The 14,646-nt window shown below is 46.4% G+C and overlaps 2 protein-coding genes across 2 annotated transcripts in view; one reads left to right on the top strand and one right to left on the bottom strand.

Annotated features, from left to right (window-relative positions):
- Nucleotides 1–14,646, top strand: part of NDC80 (NDC80 kinetochore complex component) — a 288,742-nt gene that overhangs the window by 41,107 nt on the left and 232,989 nt on the right. The gene's annotated exons all lie outside the window — the stretch shown is intronic.
- Nucleotides 793–2,756, bottom strand: LOC147699014 (uncharacterized). The gene is made up of 2 exons (XM_086933542.1): nt 2,618–2,756; nt 793–2,504 (listed from the first exon to the last, which is right to left on the bottom strand). The coding sequence occupies exon 2, from the start codon at nt 2,330–2,332 to the stop codon at nt 851–853; it is 1,482 nt and encodes a 493-aa protein (XP_086789668.1). The 5' UTR covers nt 2,333–2,504; nt 2,618–2,756; the 3' UTR covers nt 793–850.

Below are 14,646 nucleotides of genomic sequence, written 5' to 3' on the forward strand. Positions count from 1 at the left end.
CTGCCCCATTTGTAGTCTGAGCCCTCTGCGCCACCTGCTTTTTGTATTCTTCTTGGATCGCTTTGTAAGTACCGCCATGCCTCGCCGGTAGCTATCGCTGCCTGCGAGGCCCCCCCCCATGCCTTGACTGCGGCCCCATTCTTGCAAACTACCAACAGCCCCTTGCATACAACACTGCTAGCATATTTCGTAGCAGGACATCCGCCCCTGCGTCAGAGAGGTACACCCCATCCGCTCTGTAATACTGCGGCTGCCGCAAGTTAATCAGAGTGTGCCTGATAATCTCTAAGCCTGCCCCCTTTAGAAATTTGACCATCAAGCTATTTAGCCTCTTCCTTGACAACTCCATGCCATTTTGGGAGCGCGCCCCAGCCCATACCCTTCTAGGAATAATCTCGGACCATACTATTTCCGTTGAGCCCATGCACTTTGCTAAATTGGTGAGATCCTTCTTTAATGTGTGAAGCAGGTCACCCCGCCCCATCTCTGGAAGATCATTTCCCCCTAGATGAATTACTAAAATACTCGGATCCTTCGCACCTGCGCGCAATTCCTCAATGACACCCCACAATTCTCTCCAGCGCAAGTCCTCTTTTCCGAACCATTGCACCCTTGTCCGTTGAAATGGGAACGTAGCATTCCACCCAAGGCAGTGAGCTCTGTTAGCCGCCCTGGACACGTATGAGTGTCCGATGACCCACACTGTTTTGTATTCTGCGAATTAAACAGAAGCACGGAAATGTTCAGTACACGTCACCCATCATCCTTTTATTACACATAAAGCTCGCTGTACAGAATGTATATCAGATCCCCCAATTGAATAGCCGCAACACATGTCTTTCCAATTTCCTTATCTGTCTGCTGTTGGGCGAATGTACCCCTTAAACCTGTCCGATTCCCATCTGCCTATCTGTTTTATTCCTTCCGCCGACATGCCCTCCTGGAAGGCTGTGGTGGCTGCCCCAATGCGAAATGAATGTGTAGTGTAGTGACACCTTTGGAGGCCGGATATTTGCACCGTTGCTGCTAACACCCTTTTAAACTGATAAAGTGTTAACGGAGTCCCATCCCTGTGAGTGAGGAGGTAGCTGTTCCTATCAGCACCTTCCCGCTCCTGCAGGTACCCTGTTAAAAGCGTCACTGGGCAATAGGAGCTGTGCCCCTCCATCCTGTTCAGTGTGATGCACTGTCCCCTTCCCACCTGATCTGTCTTAGATTGTCGCACCAGAAGGGACACCTGGTGTGTGCCTAAGGATATGTCCTTCACTAACAGGGCCCTGTTGCTTTTGTCCCCTTTCGCCCTGGCTATTAGTTCACTAATGCGAAAGGCCCCAAAAAAGGCCAGAGAAAATGTTAATCTGAACAACTTACTCTCAGACTCCGAGTAACACACCCTAGGGATGCTGTCCATTAAAATTTTAAGTGTGTTAAATTCAATCGGGGACCTGCTGTCCTGCTTCTTGCCTTCCTTTTTGGCCCATCCTTTCAATGCTGCCCTAAGCACAAAACCCTTCGTCGGATCCTCCAAACCCCTTATCTTTGAATAGTATGCTATTGCTGCGAGGTGCTCCCCCACCCATGATCTGGATTTTCCGGCCCCCTTGGCCCACACCACAAACTTTTTGACCCGCATCCCCAGTTGCTGCACATTGTCCGGAAGCATGAAGACCTCTGGCGTCATGTTTTGGAAAGTGTCCACACAGCGCCGATACCGGTGTCTTGTTCCCACCGCTAGGGCCTCTTCAGCCATATTCTGTAGTTCCCGTTCTAATGCATTATTCTCCAGTAATCCTCTTTGAAGGGTGTCATTTCTTGTTGCGCCTCTGGCCATTCTGTACGGAATCTTTCCCACTAAGGAACCACTTTCAGCTGTTAATGCCCCTTGTTTACTCGACTGGTCTTTGCGCAAATTTGCCGCACCTTGTGCATCATCACCCATAAATGCTGTTGCTGTTAAGTCCTCTGTGTGTAACCTTGCCTTTTTGGCTCCTGCGACAGCTCCACCACGCCCCCTCGCCTTCTTTTCCATACCCCTTTTTTCCCCACGTGTCGCTGCATAGGTATGACCATTAATAGGAAAAAAGTCCCCCTGCAACCCCTCCACGTCCTTGCATTGTCCAACGCCTTCTGGGGCCTGTCCTTGCATTTGAGCCATTGCCAGCTCCCAACCTTCCCAATTCTTTGCCTTTGCTATTGATGCAAAAGTGGCCCACAGCTGTTGAGCATCCTGGCCGCTGTTGTATTCCATTCCCGGGACCACCCCGCTAGGTCCAGCCTCCTCGTTTGCTGCTAGTTCCAATGCACCGCCGTGAAACATCCCCTCCTCTCCCATCCTTATCCGGTGTGCCTGGAACAATCCCGTTCCCGTTGCTGACCTTCCGTCACGCCTCGACCCCTTGTGCTCTTCCTGACCCTTTGCCCAGTCAGTGACCTCCGCCACTATTGGCCCCACTCTGTTCGTTGCTCTGTCCTTCACTGTCCACTGTATTCGAACCGTATTCACTCTCGCACTTTGTCGACGCTGCACCTCTTCTCCTGCCAAAATTCCCCGGAGAAAAGAGGGCCTTGTGCCCGGTGTCCACCCTTAAATAGCCCTTATCCCCCTACACATTCCTACCTTAAATTTATGGCTGAGCTGGCCCAGCCCCAATGCTTGGTGGGCCCGCTCTTTCTCTTTCCTTGCCTTTGCTCCCCTTATCTCCAGCCAATCATTGGGTGCTCGGGCTCTGCCCCCCGGGGGTGGCCTCCACTGAGACCCCCGGTCCAGCCACTGTCCCCCTCCCCCTGGGGAGTGGGGGGGCCGAACCAAGGGGCATTAACAAAAGCGAATATAAAAACACTGATTTGAGGCCGAAACATACAGAATTTCACAGCTTTCGCGTCTGAAAGTTTTTATTCAATTAAGAGCACCGAAAAACAAGCATTTGCAATGCAATAGGTCTCGTATTCACTGAGTTTTAGCTATTGGCATTTTAAATGACTATGCCTTTTATTTATGTTTCGGTTTTTAAAACATAAATAAAACGCATTGTCATTTACAATACTAATAGCTTAAACTTTCGCACATGCGAGACCTATTGCATTTAAAAAAATGTATTTATTTAATGTGATTTTATATAGTGCGAACTTTATCCAAAGGTATCAGAGCGCTTTACAAAAGGACCATTTACATTACATAAGGACTTCGAAGTACATGAGTTTCATAAAAGATACAAAAAGAAAAACTATAAATTCACAAAAGAATTGTAGTAAGTACATACGTCTACTGCAGATACTGGCGGTTAGAGTTACATATATACAAGTTGTAAATCACTCAAGATTACATTTTAAAAAGCGATTAGGGTTGGACAATTATATATTACATATTTACAGAGCATGACATTCTTGCCATCGTTCAGCCAGGCGTTCAGGTGGTGTTGCACTTAGGGGAAGTGGTCTTGGGTCCGTAGGGGTCCCCGAGGTGGAGATGGCCGTAGGGGAAGAAGGAAGGGTGCTGGTGGGCGGAAGCAGCATGCTGGATCCCCGGTCTGATGTTGAGGTCATGCTGGGCTCCATCTTGTGGAAAGAGGAGGAAGGCCAGGGCAGGCAGATCTGTTCCATGAAGTCAGGTCTCCCGCCTGGCTCAAGCACCCGCAGTGAGGCCCTGGCAGGCCCAGCGTGCCAACATTGCGTAATGTCATTGCGATCTTTGGCCTAATGAAAACATCCCAGCTGTAGTAGGGCCATGGCTTCCCCTCCTTGTACAGGGAGGGATATGCTTTATGGCAGGCACGGAGGGAGGGAGGAATAGTCTCAGCTGCAGCTCCGGCCTCGTACAGTGCCCCTTCTATTACTAGTGAGCAAGAGGCGCTGAGGTGGTGGTGTTGAAAGTATTGGTATTGGTGGTTGTAGTATTGGTATTGGTGATGGTATTGGTGGTATTGGTATTGGTACTGGTGGTGGTATTGGTACTGTATTGGTGGCGATGGTATTCGTATTGGTGGTATTGGTTGTGGAGGTGGTATTGGTGGTGGTATTGTTGGTGCTATTGGTGGTATTGGTGCTATTGGTGGTGGTGCTACTGGTATCGGTGGTGGTGTTAGTAGTGATATTGGGGGTGGTGGTATTGGATTGGTGGTGGTATTGGATTGGTGGTGGTGGTACTGGTATTGGCGGTGGTGGTGTTAGTGGTGGTGGTTTTGGTGGTGGTGGTATTGGTGGTCGTATTGTTGGTAGTATTGGTATTGGTGGTGGCATTGGTATTGGTGGGGGTGGTATTGGATTGGTGGTGGTATTGGTGGTGGTGATGGTATTGGTGGTGATGGTGCTATTGGTGGTGGTGGTATTGGTGGTGGTGGTAGTGGTGGTGGTATTGGTGGTGTGGAGGTGGTTGGTGGCGGTATTGGTGGTGGTGGTATTGGTGATAGTATTAATAGTGGTATACTGGTGGTATTGGTGGCGGCATTGGTGGTAGTAGTGGTGGTGGTAGTGGTATTGGTGTTGGTGGTATTGGTGGTGTTGGTATTGGTGATGTTGGTGGTGTTGGTGGTAGTGGTATTGGTGGTGGTAATGGTGGTGGTGGTATTGGTGGTGGTGATATTGGGGGTGGCGGTATTGGTAGTGGTATTAGTGGTGGTATTGGTGGTGGTAATGGTGGTGGTATTGGTAGTGATATTGTTGGTGGTGGTAATGGTGGTATTGCAAGGCCTTGTGTAAGGTAGCACAGTATATGCTCAACAAGAAGAGACTTGCCTTAATTTAGGATACAAAACCAACTGTCCAGGAGGAGAGTCCTCACGAACAATCGGCCCTGTAGCTGAAGCCTTATCCATCTGCAAGTGCAAATAACTTTGACTTAAGAGCATACACGGGCCAGGGGAATGTTCCTGCTCCAAGGCCTCAATAGAGGTGAGGGCGAGGGGTGGGAAGGAGGTACAGCATAGCAAATTTTACTGTAATGATTTTAATGAATCGAACAGTTAATAAAGAAACAAACACTTAATCTATTGAAGGGCTGATTATTTGGTACATGCTCGCACCAATGTTTACAATGCTAGTTAAACTCACATTTTGAATCTTTGAATGAATTCCGTGAGTGCTTGAAGTAACTTACCTTGCATGCGTCGGTCCCTCCCCGAGTGAGCATCAAAGGATCTGAAGTCTACATCAGTTATTATGCAGGGTCACACAATGTGACCGTTACATGCTGCTATTATAACTTGGTTTTGTGATTTACAATTGATTTAATACCAATCTTTAGGATTTCAAGAACATGTTGTGAGGGTACGTTCGCTGCGTGCTTTTAGAGTATATCTGACACTAATAAACTTGATTTAGTAAGCTGTTTATTTTATAATACTTTTGTGACCAGTGAAATTTCTTTTGATGATTCACAGGTTTCACACAATGCTTACAGTTTTTTTCGTGCAAATGGCAAACTACCATGGAATAAATCAACCCGCAATATTTTTACAAAGTCCAGGGAAACCAGTAATGAAATGGAAGAACTGGCTCAGGGTGTATGAAAATTATTTGGTTGCGATTGATGGAAAAAAATATGAACCAGAATGGAAGAAAGCATTAATGCTTTGACTGTTAGGCAATGCGGGTCAGGATATATTTAATAATTTGCCTGAAATAGAACCACCACCTGCTCAGTTCACTCAATTTAACAAATATGAGGAAGCAGTGAAAAGGATGAAAAAGCATCCTACAGAAGAGCCTAATGTCATGGTTGAAAGGCGTGGATCTTTCATATATAAACAACTTGAACATGAGAGTATTGAAGAATATATTGCTGCTTTACAAATTCTGTCAGGCATGTATGAATTTGGAGACATATTAAACACCTATATTAGAGATCAGTTTGTGTTCCATTGCAATTGTAAAAAAAAAGTTCAGGAGAGACTGTTAGCATTTTGGGATCTAACTTCACACAAGGTTATCGACGTTGTCAAGGCAACTGAGCGTTCAATGTTATCGGCCAAAGCACTGTCTTCTGAATCTTCACAAAGGCCTTCAATATATGCTGTACATGAAATGTGAGCAGTTTGTGTTCCATTGTTATTTTAAAAAAGTCTAGGAGAGACTATTAGCCTGCAGGGATCCAACTTACACAAGGTTATCAACATGTTTTTTTTTGTTTTTTGTTTTATATAGCGTGAACTCGACCCGAAGGTATCAGAGCGCTTTACATGAGCACCAGTTGTATTACAGACTGACACATTAATTTTGTTAGACATGGGAGAATACGTGATTTGCCCAGAATCACAGGATATTGAGCGTCCCTGTGGAGACTCGAAACCGGTCCCCCAGCTTTGAGGTCGACCGCTCTAGCCATTGTTAGGGAAATTGAGCATTCAGTGTTATTGGCCAGAGCACTGTCTTCTGGTCTTCACAAATGCCTTTAATGTATGCTGTAAACGAAAAGAAATTTGAATCAAAGAAAAACATTGACATGTTAAGTCCTGGAGACAGGTTTAAAGTTAATTCTTGGAAACGTATTTTATGTTGCAGATGCAGCTCTAAGTCACATTTAGGTTGGCCTGGGCAAAGTGACAAGAAAACTCGAGCAGCGGAGTGCGGCGCAAACTGCCACTTGGGTAGAAATTTTTCTTTTTGTTGGCGAGCAGGGAAAAAAACTAGCACAGAGGAGTTGGGATCCCGTAAGGCTTTTAGTCAGTTACGGCACTGGGTGCACTGCCTGTCTTGATGCACAAAAGTTACAGAACACAAAAATCATAAGGTGCAAACCGGCGAGTGGAAGGCCTTAGAACCACTCAGATTGAGTAGAGAAACTACCAATTCACTAATTAACTTGGTTGCCGGTGCACTCAGAACCACAGTATACAGATTGTTATTTAACAATAAAGCATTTGGTACAGAAATGAAAGTGACAAAAGTTTTTCTTGGAAACTCCAGTAGAAGAGTGATTCATGGAGTCCTTTAATTACTCATACAGCCAGCCGACACGTGTTTCATCGCACTCGCGATTCCTCAGGGCTAAATGGCTGTGTCAAGATCAAAAGGTGGCACAGCTGGTGATAATTCCGACCCAGCCGGGCCCGTGACCGTTGGGTTGCAAGCGGTGATAATTCCGACCCAGCCGGGCCCGTGACCGTTGGGTTCCAAACAGGAACACAGTGCCCGGAGAGAGGACGCGCTACACGCCGCTCCCGCTCTGAAACAGGCCTGGGGTATCTCGTGGTTCTTTCAAGTCGCATCCGACAGGAACCAGCATTAGAATACCTATAAGAACTTTACCTTGTACAACATCCCTGATATTTTCGAATCTACTACGTTGTGATCTCCGGGCACCACAGCAATCGATAACCATATGAGTGCACAGAGAACAGTACCCTGTTGTCTCAACCGAGGGGGTCGAGCAGACAGAATGAAGTGACCATATTGCCCATTTCATCTTGGGGTACTTGCCTTTAAGCAAACTTCAACACACCGCTATGATTTTACCCACTCAACATTCTAGTGACAGCCTCAGTCTCTCCTGGTAGCTTAAAAATCTTACCAACGCCTTAAAAACTCTCCTGCACCAGGGGTTATTTCTTAATTGTCAGTCAGAAGCTTATGAAGACATTATGTCAATTCATTATAATAGCTTAAGCTAGGCCATCAAACAGTTTCTTCTCAACCTGTTCATGCTGATAAGGAGGTCCAGCGGTTTGTTTGATTATTCTTGTTCCGTGGCTGATCACAGATTGAGGTGGGTTTTGTTCACCGCCCCAAGAGCCCAGGCTGATGTTTAACCGGCTCGCTTGGCTTATACGACCGCCCACAAAACTAGGAAGGAGGTCCTGCACAAGCGGGAGTTACAGGAACTTTCTAAGGTGGGGAAGTAATAGTAGTACCTTTTGGGCACAGTGAAGAGAATAAGGTTTAGGAATGCCCCTATAAGGTCACTGCTGCAGTGCATACATCATCTTATGGTCGGATTGGGTTTCACATTTCTCAGCCAACTATCACTTAGAAGAGAACATTAATTATTTACAATCAAAGTTATCGAACTCTCCGCCCCTTGCAATAATTTTGCCAGAAGTGGAGTTAGCCATATGCCGGAGGACAGGTGGGAACATGCCCGGGTGAGACAGGGTCCCAATCCATCTTTGAAAATGCAACATTTGATTACCAACATTTTTATTTGTTCTTTAAATACCCATATCCCATGTTCCTGGTCCCTTTTGACCATCATGCCCATTAAAAAAAAAAAGGTGATACTATGGCTCTTAAGTGCTACAGGCCTATCTCACCCATTGACATTCCTGTCAATATTTAACGTAGAAGGATTTACAACAGTCTTGCCTGGTGGGTCGAAGAGCATAACATTCTTTCCCGTTTAGTATGGGTTTCAACTAGGGCTGGGTACAGTTGAGCAGTGCCTAAATTGGAGTTAAATCATTAATAAATATATTTTTGTAATGTGCAGCCCTCTGTACCTGGCCTTAATGGACCTCTCTATGGCATTCAATTACGTAAACTGGTCCAAGTTATGGTTAATGTTGCTGGATCTAGCCGTAGACGTACTTGTAGTTAATTTTCTGCATAGTCTGCACGCCGATCTGGCAACGATAGTGCAAGTTAGCCATTCTGGAGAATGTCCCCTGAGTTTCGCCTAAATTAGCGGTGTGCACCAAGGGTATCTTCTGGCCCCATTTATTTTTTATTTTATATATAAATGGCCTTTGTCTCCATCTGATCTCAAGACCAGTTGATACTCCCAGAATCGAAGGAGCTCAGTGCCCGCGTTGTTCTACATGGACGACACAGTCCTACTGGCTCAAACCCCCAATTCCTTACGAGTGCTCATGGACTGTTTTGTTCATTTGATGAGCAATCTTGATATTGTAACCAACTACGGTAAGTCACAGATCATGGCCTGCAGACCCAGCGAAAAAACCTTAATCAGACTTGTAATCAATAATCACGGTATGAATTGTGTTAGCAAGTTAAGCTACCTGGGAGTTCTCTTCAACTCCCTTGGTTCCTGGCATTCCCAGTTGACCTCCTTTTGTCTCAAGCAGAGTAGATTGGAGGGACCGGTTTTTAATCTTTCCAGCCCTACAACCAAAGGCACTATTTCACTCATTTTGAAAGTGCATAATGCGGGCTTTCATAATGGTTCTTTGCTCCAGATTGAGGATTCAGCAGTACCCAGAAGTCTCTGTGCCCAGTCCCTATTTGGTCCTGCCTTACCTACAGTGATCCTACCACCCGGATCAGCGATGCTTTCTTTCTGGCTCCACCTCATCCTCTTGTAAGCGGTGGCAGCTGGGTGGCAGGGTGGGTGATCTTCAGCCCACAGTTCCAAGCCATGTGGAACTGGGCATCCCCAAGCCTCAGGATACAGGGAGCTTCAGCCAACTGCTCTCTGACCCTTGACGTAGTAGTGGCCTAGGTAGTTGTGTAGAGTAGGCTGCAGGGGTTAGGCCAGTGACAGCAGGAAGTTGCAAAGGCAGGGACACATGACATTTCAGCAATTATCCCTCACAGATTCTGCCACTTCCTCTCCTTGGCTAGTCTCCTGAAGGCTCTGCCAATTAAATAACAAATGAGCCAACTCAAAATAAATACAATTAAGAAAAAGATTTGAAAAAAGCAAATCAGTGTGGAGTGGTTGGGCACTGGAGAGGGCAGGGACTCGTTCAGAGAAGTACCTGAGATGGATGCACTTTGCCCCGTCACCTCCACGCCCCCACCCCACCCTACAAAAAAAATATATAAGCTCGCTGAAGATGATGCTGATGTGCTGGGATGTTTTCACACCCCTTAACGGACACAGGCTGATTAAAGCAGCAAAATACAAGCAGGAAATATACTCTTTGCAATAAATTCCAGCTTGTCTTCCCTGCCACAGTGGGAGATCTGCTGCTCACCAGGTGAAGGGAGCTGATATTGTGTGACACAAGGTGGCGCAGTGTGTTTTTGGCAGCTCTGAAACAAGGAAGCTTGCCTCTGCTAAATGGACATCTACCAGTACGGAAGAGGGTGTGCGGATGCAGCATCAGAGCTCAAGGCAAGATGTTTTTTTCAATCTACGTTTGAGAACAATAAGCACTGTGGCAGTGCCTGCTTGCCCTCACTGTAGCCTCACAGATGCAAACTGAGCATGTGAGATAGCAGTAAACACAACAAAGCTTTTTAAGTTAGCATAACTAGGCCTCAAATCCCTCTCATTTGTTATACATTGCACACTTCCAAAGTTAACATATTTTCTCATTTCTCTGCCTGAACACAAAGTTGCAAAAGTGTCCTTCAGCATTTCATAAAACACTTTTAACCCGTTCGGTGAGTCGGACTGCCAGGACACATTTGACAAGACTGTGGGCGTGTGTGTCGGAAGGCTCCTGGCCGCCTTAGCATCCACTCACGGGGGAAGCGCTGGTGCTCTGCCCGTGGGCCGCCCTTCCTGTTGCCCCCACCAAGGATGGCAGCGGAAGCCCTTTCGCTGACATCCCCCCCCCCCCCCATTTGATGATGTCAGTGTGGAGCACCCACCAACATCATTAGATGTCGAGGGAGAACAGGGAGTTCCTCCATGGGGAGTGCGGGGGAAAGGGGTTAGTACCAAAAAAGCATCAGGGGAAAGGAAAGGGTTTTTCTTTCCTCCAATTTTGGCGGGGAGCGGCCCCTTGGGGAAGCGTCATTCCCCTTTGGGGAGCAATTCTGTTGGCCATTTGTATGTTTTTAGGCCCATCTGCCCCAAAGGGGTGCAGAAGCCACTAGACAGCATTTTTAAATGCTGTTGTTGGGGAGCTGCCCCTGGGCAATGTTCGCTTCCCTTTTAGGGGTTATTTTGACTGTGACTACCCCCCTTGGGGGCAGATCAGCCTTACGCTTTTAGGCCCACCTGCTCCCCAGCTTGGCTGGTGGACTGTATGTGGACTGGGGCATTATTTGCATATGTGATTGTAATGTTTTATTTCTCCATTTTATTCTAGTGTAAAGCTTTTGATTTCTGGTTGCAGTTTCGGTAGTGATTGATCTGCAGTTTGCGTAGTTGCATGGGTTTGGTAAGAAAAAGATTTGTGTTGTGTTAAATCCAAATGGGTATTATTGTCATGAATGAATGGGCATTTTGTAAGTGGTATCATAATAGCAGCATATATACCTTATGTTTTGAGTGTGAAATTCTTTTTCGATTTGTGCACAATGTGTATTGTGTTGCCTTATGTGTAATTTTATTTTCTTATTTTGTGGGATATTGTTGGTCCTTGCTACGATTGTGCAGAGTAGGTAGTGGCGAGTCTCGCGGTTTTTCAAAAGTGAGTTGTATAGTCTTGGTGAAAATATGTCTTTGTGATGAAGCCATATTTTATTACTTATTTTAGAAAGTGTTTGTTGTTGTTGACTTGTTTGTCACGTTACCTTTATTATTAAGGATTATGGCTAGCTGCAGGATCACTGCTCAGACGTTGGTTGGTATGCTTTTTGAATCGTCCTCTGACAAAGATTAGGAGACTGACATAGCATCTGAGGCAGAGAAGGAAATGCAAGATTCTGGCAGTGTGTTTTCTGTCCACGAGGAATCATCTGATGATGAAGCTACTCTCAGTGCGGATGAAGTGCCTGTTTTAGAGGAGGGCACAGATGTGTAGATGGTGGATCAAAAGGCAGTTAGATTGCAGCCTGGGGCTGCAAGGCTTCCCATTGGAAGTGCTGGACTCTGGGTTGACCAAAACATTGTGCAGTCAGGGTTGCCTGCCTTTAGTGGAGATGCAGGGTGTAGAGGGAATTGTGAAATTATTTTGCTTATACAGTGTTTTCAGTTGTTTATGGATGATGTATTTTTAACTGAGATTGTTGAGCAGACTAATTTGTATGCTGAACAGTATTTGAGGGACACAGTGCCAGACTTAGGCCCCGCTCTAGAGCCACCCGATGGACTCCCACAAATCTGGATGAGGTGTAGTTGTTTTTGAGTTTAACTTTTTTGGTGGGCTTCATAAGGAAGCTGTCCCGTCCTTCATATTGGTCTACCAGTCTCTTGATGGCAACCCCCATATTTCCTGCAATTGTGTCGTGATCAGTATTTAATTTTGCTTCGGATGCTGCATTTTGTTTATAATTCTTCGGCGTTGCCACAAGATTACCCAGATTGTGACAGTCTTTTTAAGATTCGGCTTGTCATTGATCACTTTGATCGCTTTCAGAGATCTATGCTCCAGTGAAAGAAATAGCTGTTGATGAGTCTTTGGTCCGGTTCAAAGGCTGTTTGGTTGTCAGGCAGTACATTCTTAGCAAGAGGGCACGTTATGGAATTAAGATGTATATGCAGGACAAGATAGGTCGATTTCCGGGTGTACACTGGTAGGAATTCCACTACCAACATCCACCCACCTCCCTGGCTGTCCATCCACTTTTGGGGTTTTAGAGAAAATTGTGCAGTAACTTGGAAGAGCAACAAAGGTCACCATTTGTACCCAGCTAACTTCTACACTGCTGTGCAATTGTTTTCAGAAATTGTTCAAAGTGGACACTGTTGCTTGTGGCACAATCTGCTCTAACCGTAAAGGTTACCCAAAAGAGCTTATTCGCCAAAAGCTTGAGAGGGGATAGGGCAGTGCCTTGCGTAGCGATGAACTGCTGGCTGTAAAAATTGTGGACAGGAGGGACGTCCACTACCATTCATGATGAAAGTACTTCACATGTGACTGGGGTCAGGTTGCTGAAGTGCAGAAACCTGTGTGCATTGTAGACTACAATAAGCACATGGGTGGTGTAGATAGAGTTTTTCAGAGGTTGGAACCTTACACTGCTGTTCGTAAGGATTACATTTGGTATAAGAAGTTGGCCATCCATCTCTTCCAATTAGCAACTTTTAATGCTTTTATTGAGTTCAAGGAGTGTTCTCCAGCGTCAAGGATGACTTTTGTTCTGTTTCAGGAGTCTGTGATAGGCAGCCTTGTAGTGGAACAGGCAAGTGTTCCTAGACTTAGAGTGGTGGAGAATGTGGCTAGATTGAAAGAGATGTATAGTCTGTTTGCAAAGAGGTATGCTGAAAGAGAGTCATATGCACAGTACTGATAGCGCTTCTGTATTGTATTGTATTGTATGGCGCTTTTGTAAAGCACGTGGTTACCAGAAGGCACTCCAGCGCTAAAATAGAGTAAGACTCTGTGAGGGGGTGGGGAGAGGGGGGGGGGGGGGGGATCATTTGGGGAAGAGGAAAGTTTTCAGTGCTTTTCGAAAGCGGAGGTGGCCAGGTTCCGCGCGTAGTTGCAGTGGGAGAGAATTCCAGTGTGAGGCTGCATTCACCGAGAAACGGCGGCTTCCATTGAGAGCTTTCTTGATTCTGGGCACCGTGGCCAGAAACCTGTTGTCAGAGCGCAAGGGTCTATTGGGTTTGTAGGGGGTGACTAGGTTTCTCATAATCAGAGGCCCTTTACCTTGCAGGCTTTTGTGAGCAATGCATAGGGATTTGAAAATAATCCTCTCTCGCACAGGGAGCCAATGAAGCGCTTTAAGAGCAGGTTTGGCTGATAACCTGAGGGGAACACCCATTAAGAGCCTGGCAGCGGCATTTTGGGTTTGTTGATGCTTGTTGATTGTAGCTTCCGGGGCTCCCAGGAAGATAGCGTTGCTGAAGTCTAGTCTAGAAAGAACTAGACCTTGTATCAGTAGCCTCCTAGACTGCTGCGGGAGAAGGGGGGAGGATTTTGCGAGCGGAACGGAGTAGACCGAAGCAGATGCCTGCTGTTTTTTTCGCGTGTGTCTTAAGTGAAAGGTCCTGCTTCTAATCCTGGGGTGTGTGTGCCTACGTTTCAGATTGTATCACACACAGGAGTGTTAGGGAGTGAACTGCCTGGTCTGATTTGTTTTATATTTTGTGTTCCGTTTCACGGTTGGCATTAGTGAATGTATTTAGTTACAGCTGTTGTGTTTGTAGTTATAGTTTTGTATCAATTTCCAAGTGGTTTGTCTTTGCTTTTTTAGTTAAATAACATGTGATGGCGGTGTGCATGGACTGGGGCTTGGCTGGCTGTGTGCGTGGACTGGGGCTTGGCTAGCTGTGTGCGTGGACTGGCGCTTGGCTGGCTGTGTGCGCGGACTGGGGCTTGGCTGGTGGTGTGAGGACTGGGTTTGGCAGGGGATTCTGGTTAAGAAATCGTTGGGGGGGGATCCAACCAAACCACACCTTCCTGGATTCCTGCAGGTGTCTAGCTTTCAGAAACATCTGAGTTTGGGAGGTTTTACGAGATGACCGCTGAGCCCGGGACCAGAAATGCAGGTGTCCCCCCGTGCAAAACCAGGTTGTTTTGCGATAGGTAATTTTGATGTCTACACAATACGTGTTGGGCCCTTTCCTGCCACGGGTACTTGGCCCACACACACGTGAGGTACCACTTTTAAATCGGAAGACCTGGGGGGGGGGGAACGCTGGGTGGTAGAAAATTTGTGTTTGACCGGTGATCCTACAACCTTCTCACACAGAAATGTGAGGAAAAAGTGATCTTTTAATCTAATTTGAGGTTTGCAGGGGTTTCTGGGTAGAAAAACGTTGGGTGACCACACAAGCCATACCTCCCTGGACTCCTCCGGGTAACTAGTTTTCAGAAATGTCTGGGTTTGGTAGGTTTCCCTAGATGGCCGCCGAGCCCGGGGCCAAATACCCAGGTGACTCCCTTGCAAAACCAGGTTGTTTTGTGATGGATA

Source organism: Lissotriton vulgaris, chromosome 8 (genome assembly GCF_964263255.1).
Source record: "Lissotriton vulgaris chromosome 8, aLisVul1.2, whole genome shotgun sequence".
In the NCBI taxonomy this organism is placed as follows: Eukaryota; Metazoa; Chordata; class Amphibia; order Caudata; family Salamandridae; genus Lissotriton; species Lissotriton vulgaris.

What these genes read in the sequence shown, in the direction of transcription:
- LOC147699014 (XM_086933542.1), bottom strand. Translation starts at nt 2,332, where the DNA reads ATGGGAGAGGAGGGGATGTTTCACGGCGGTGCATTGGAACTAGCAGCA.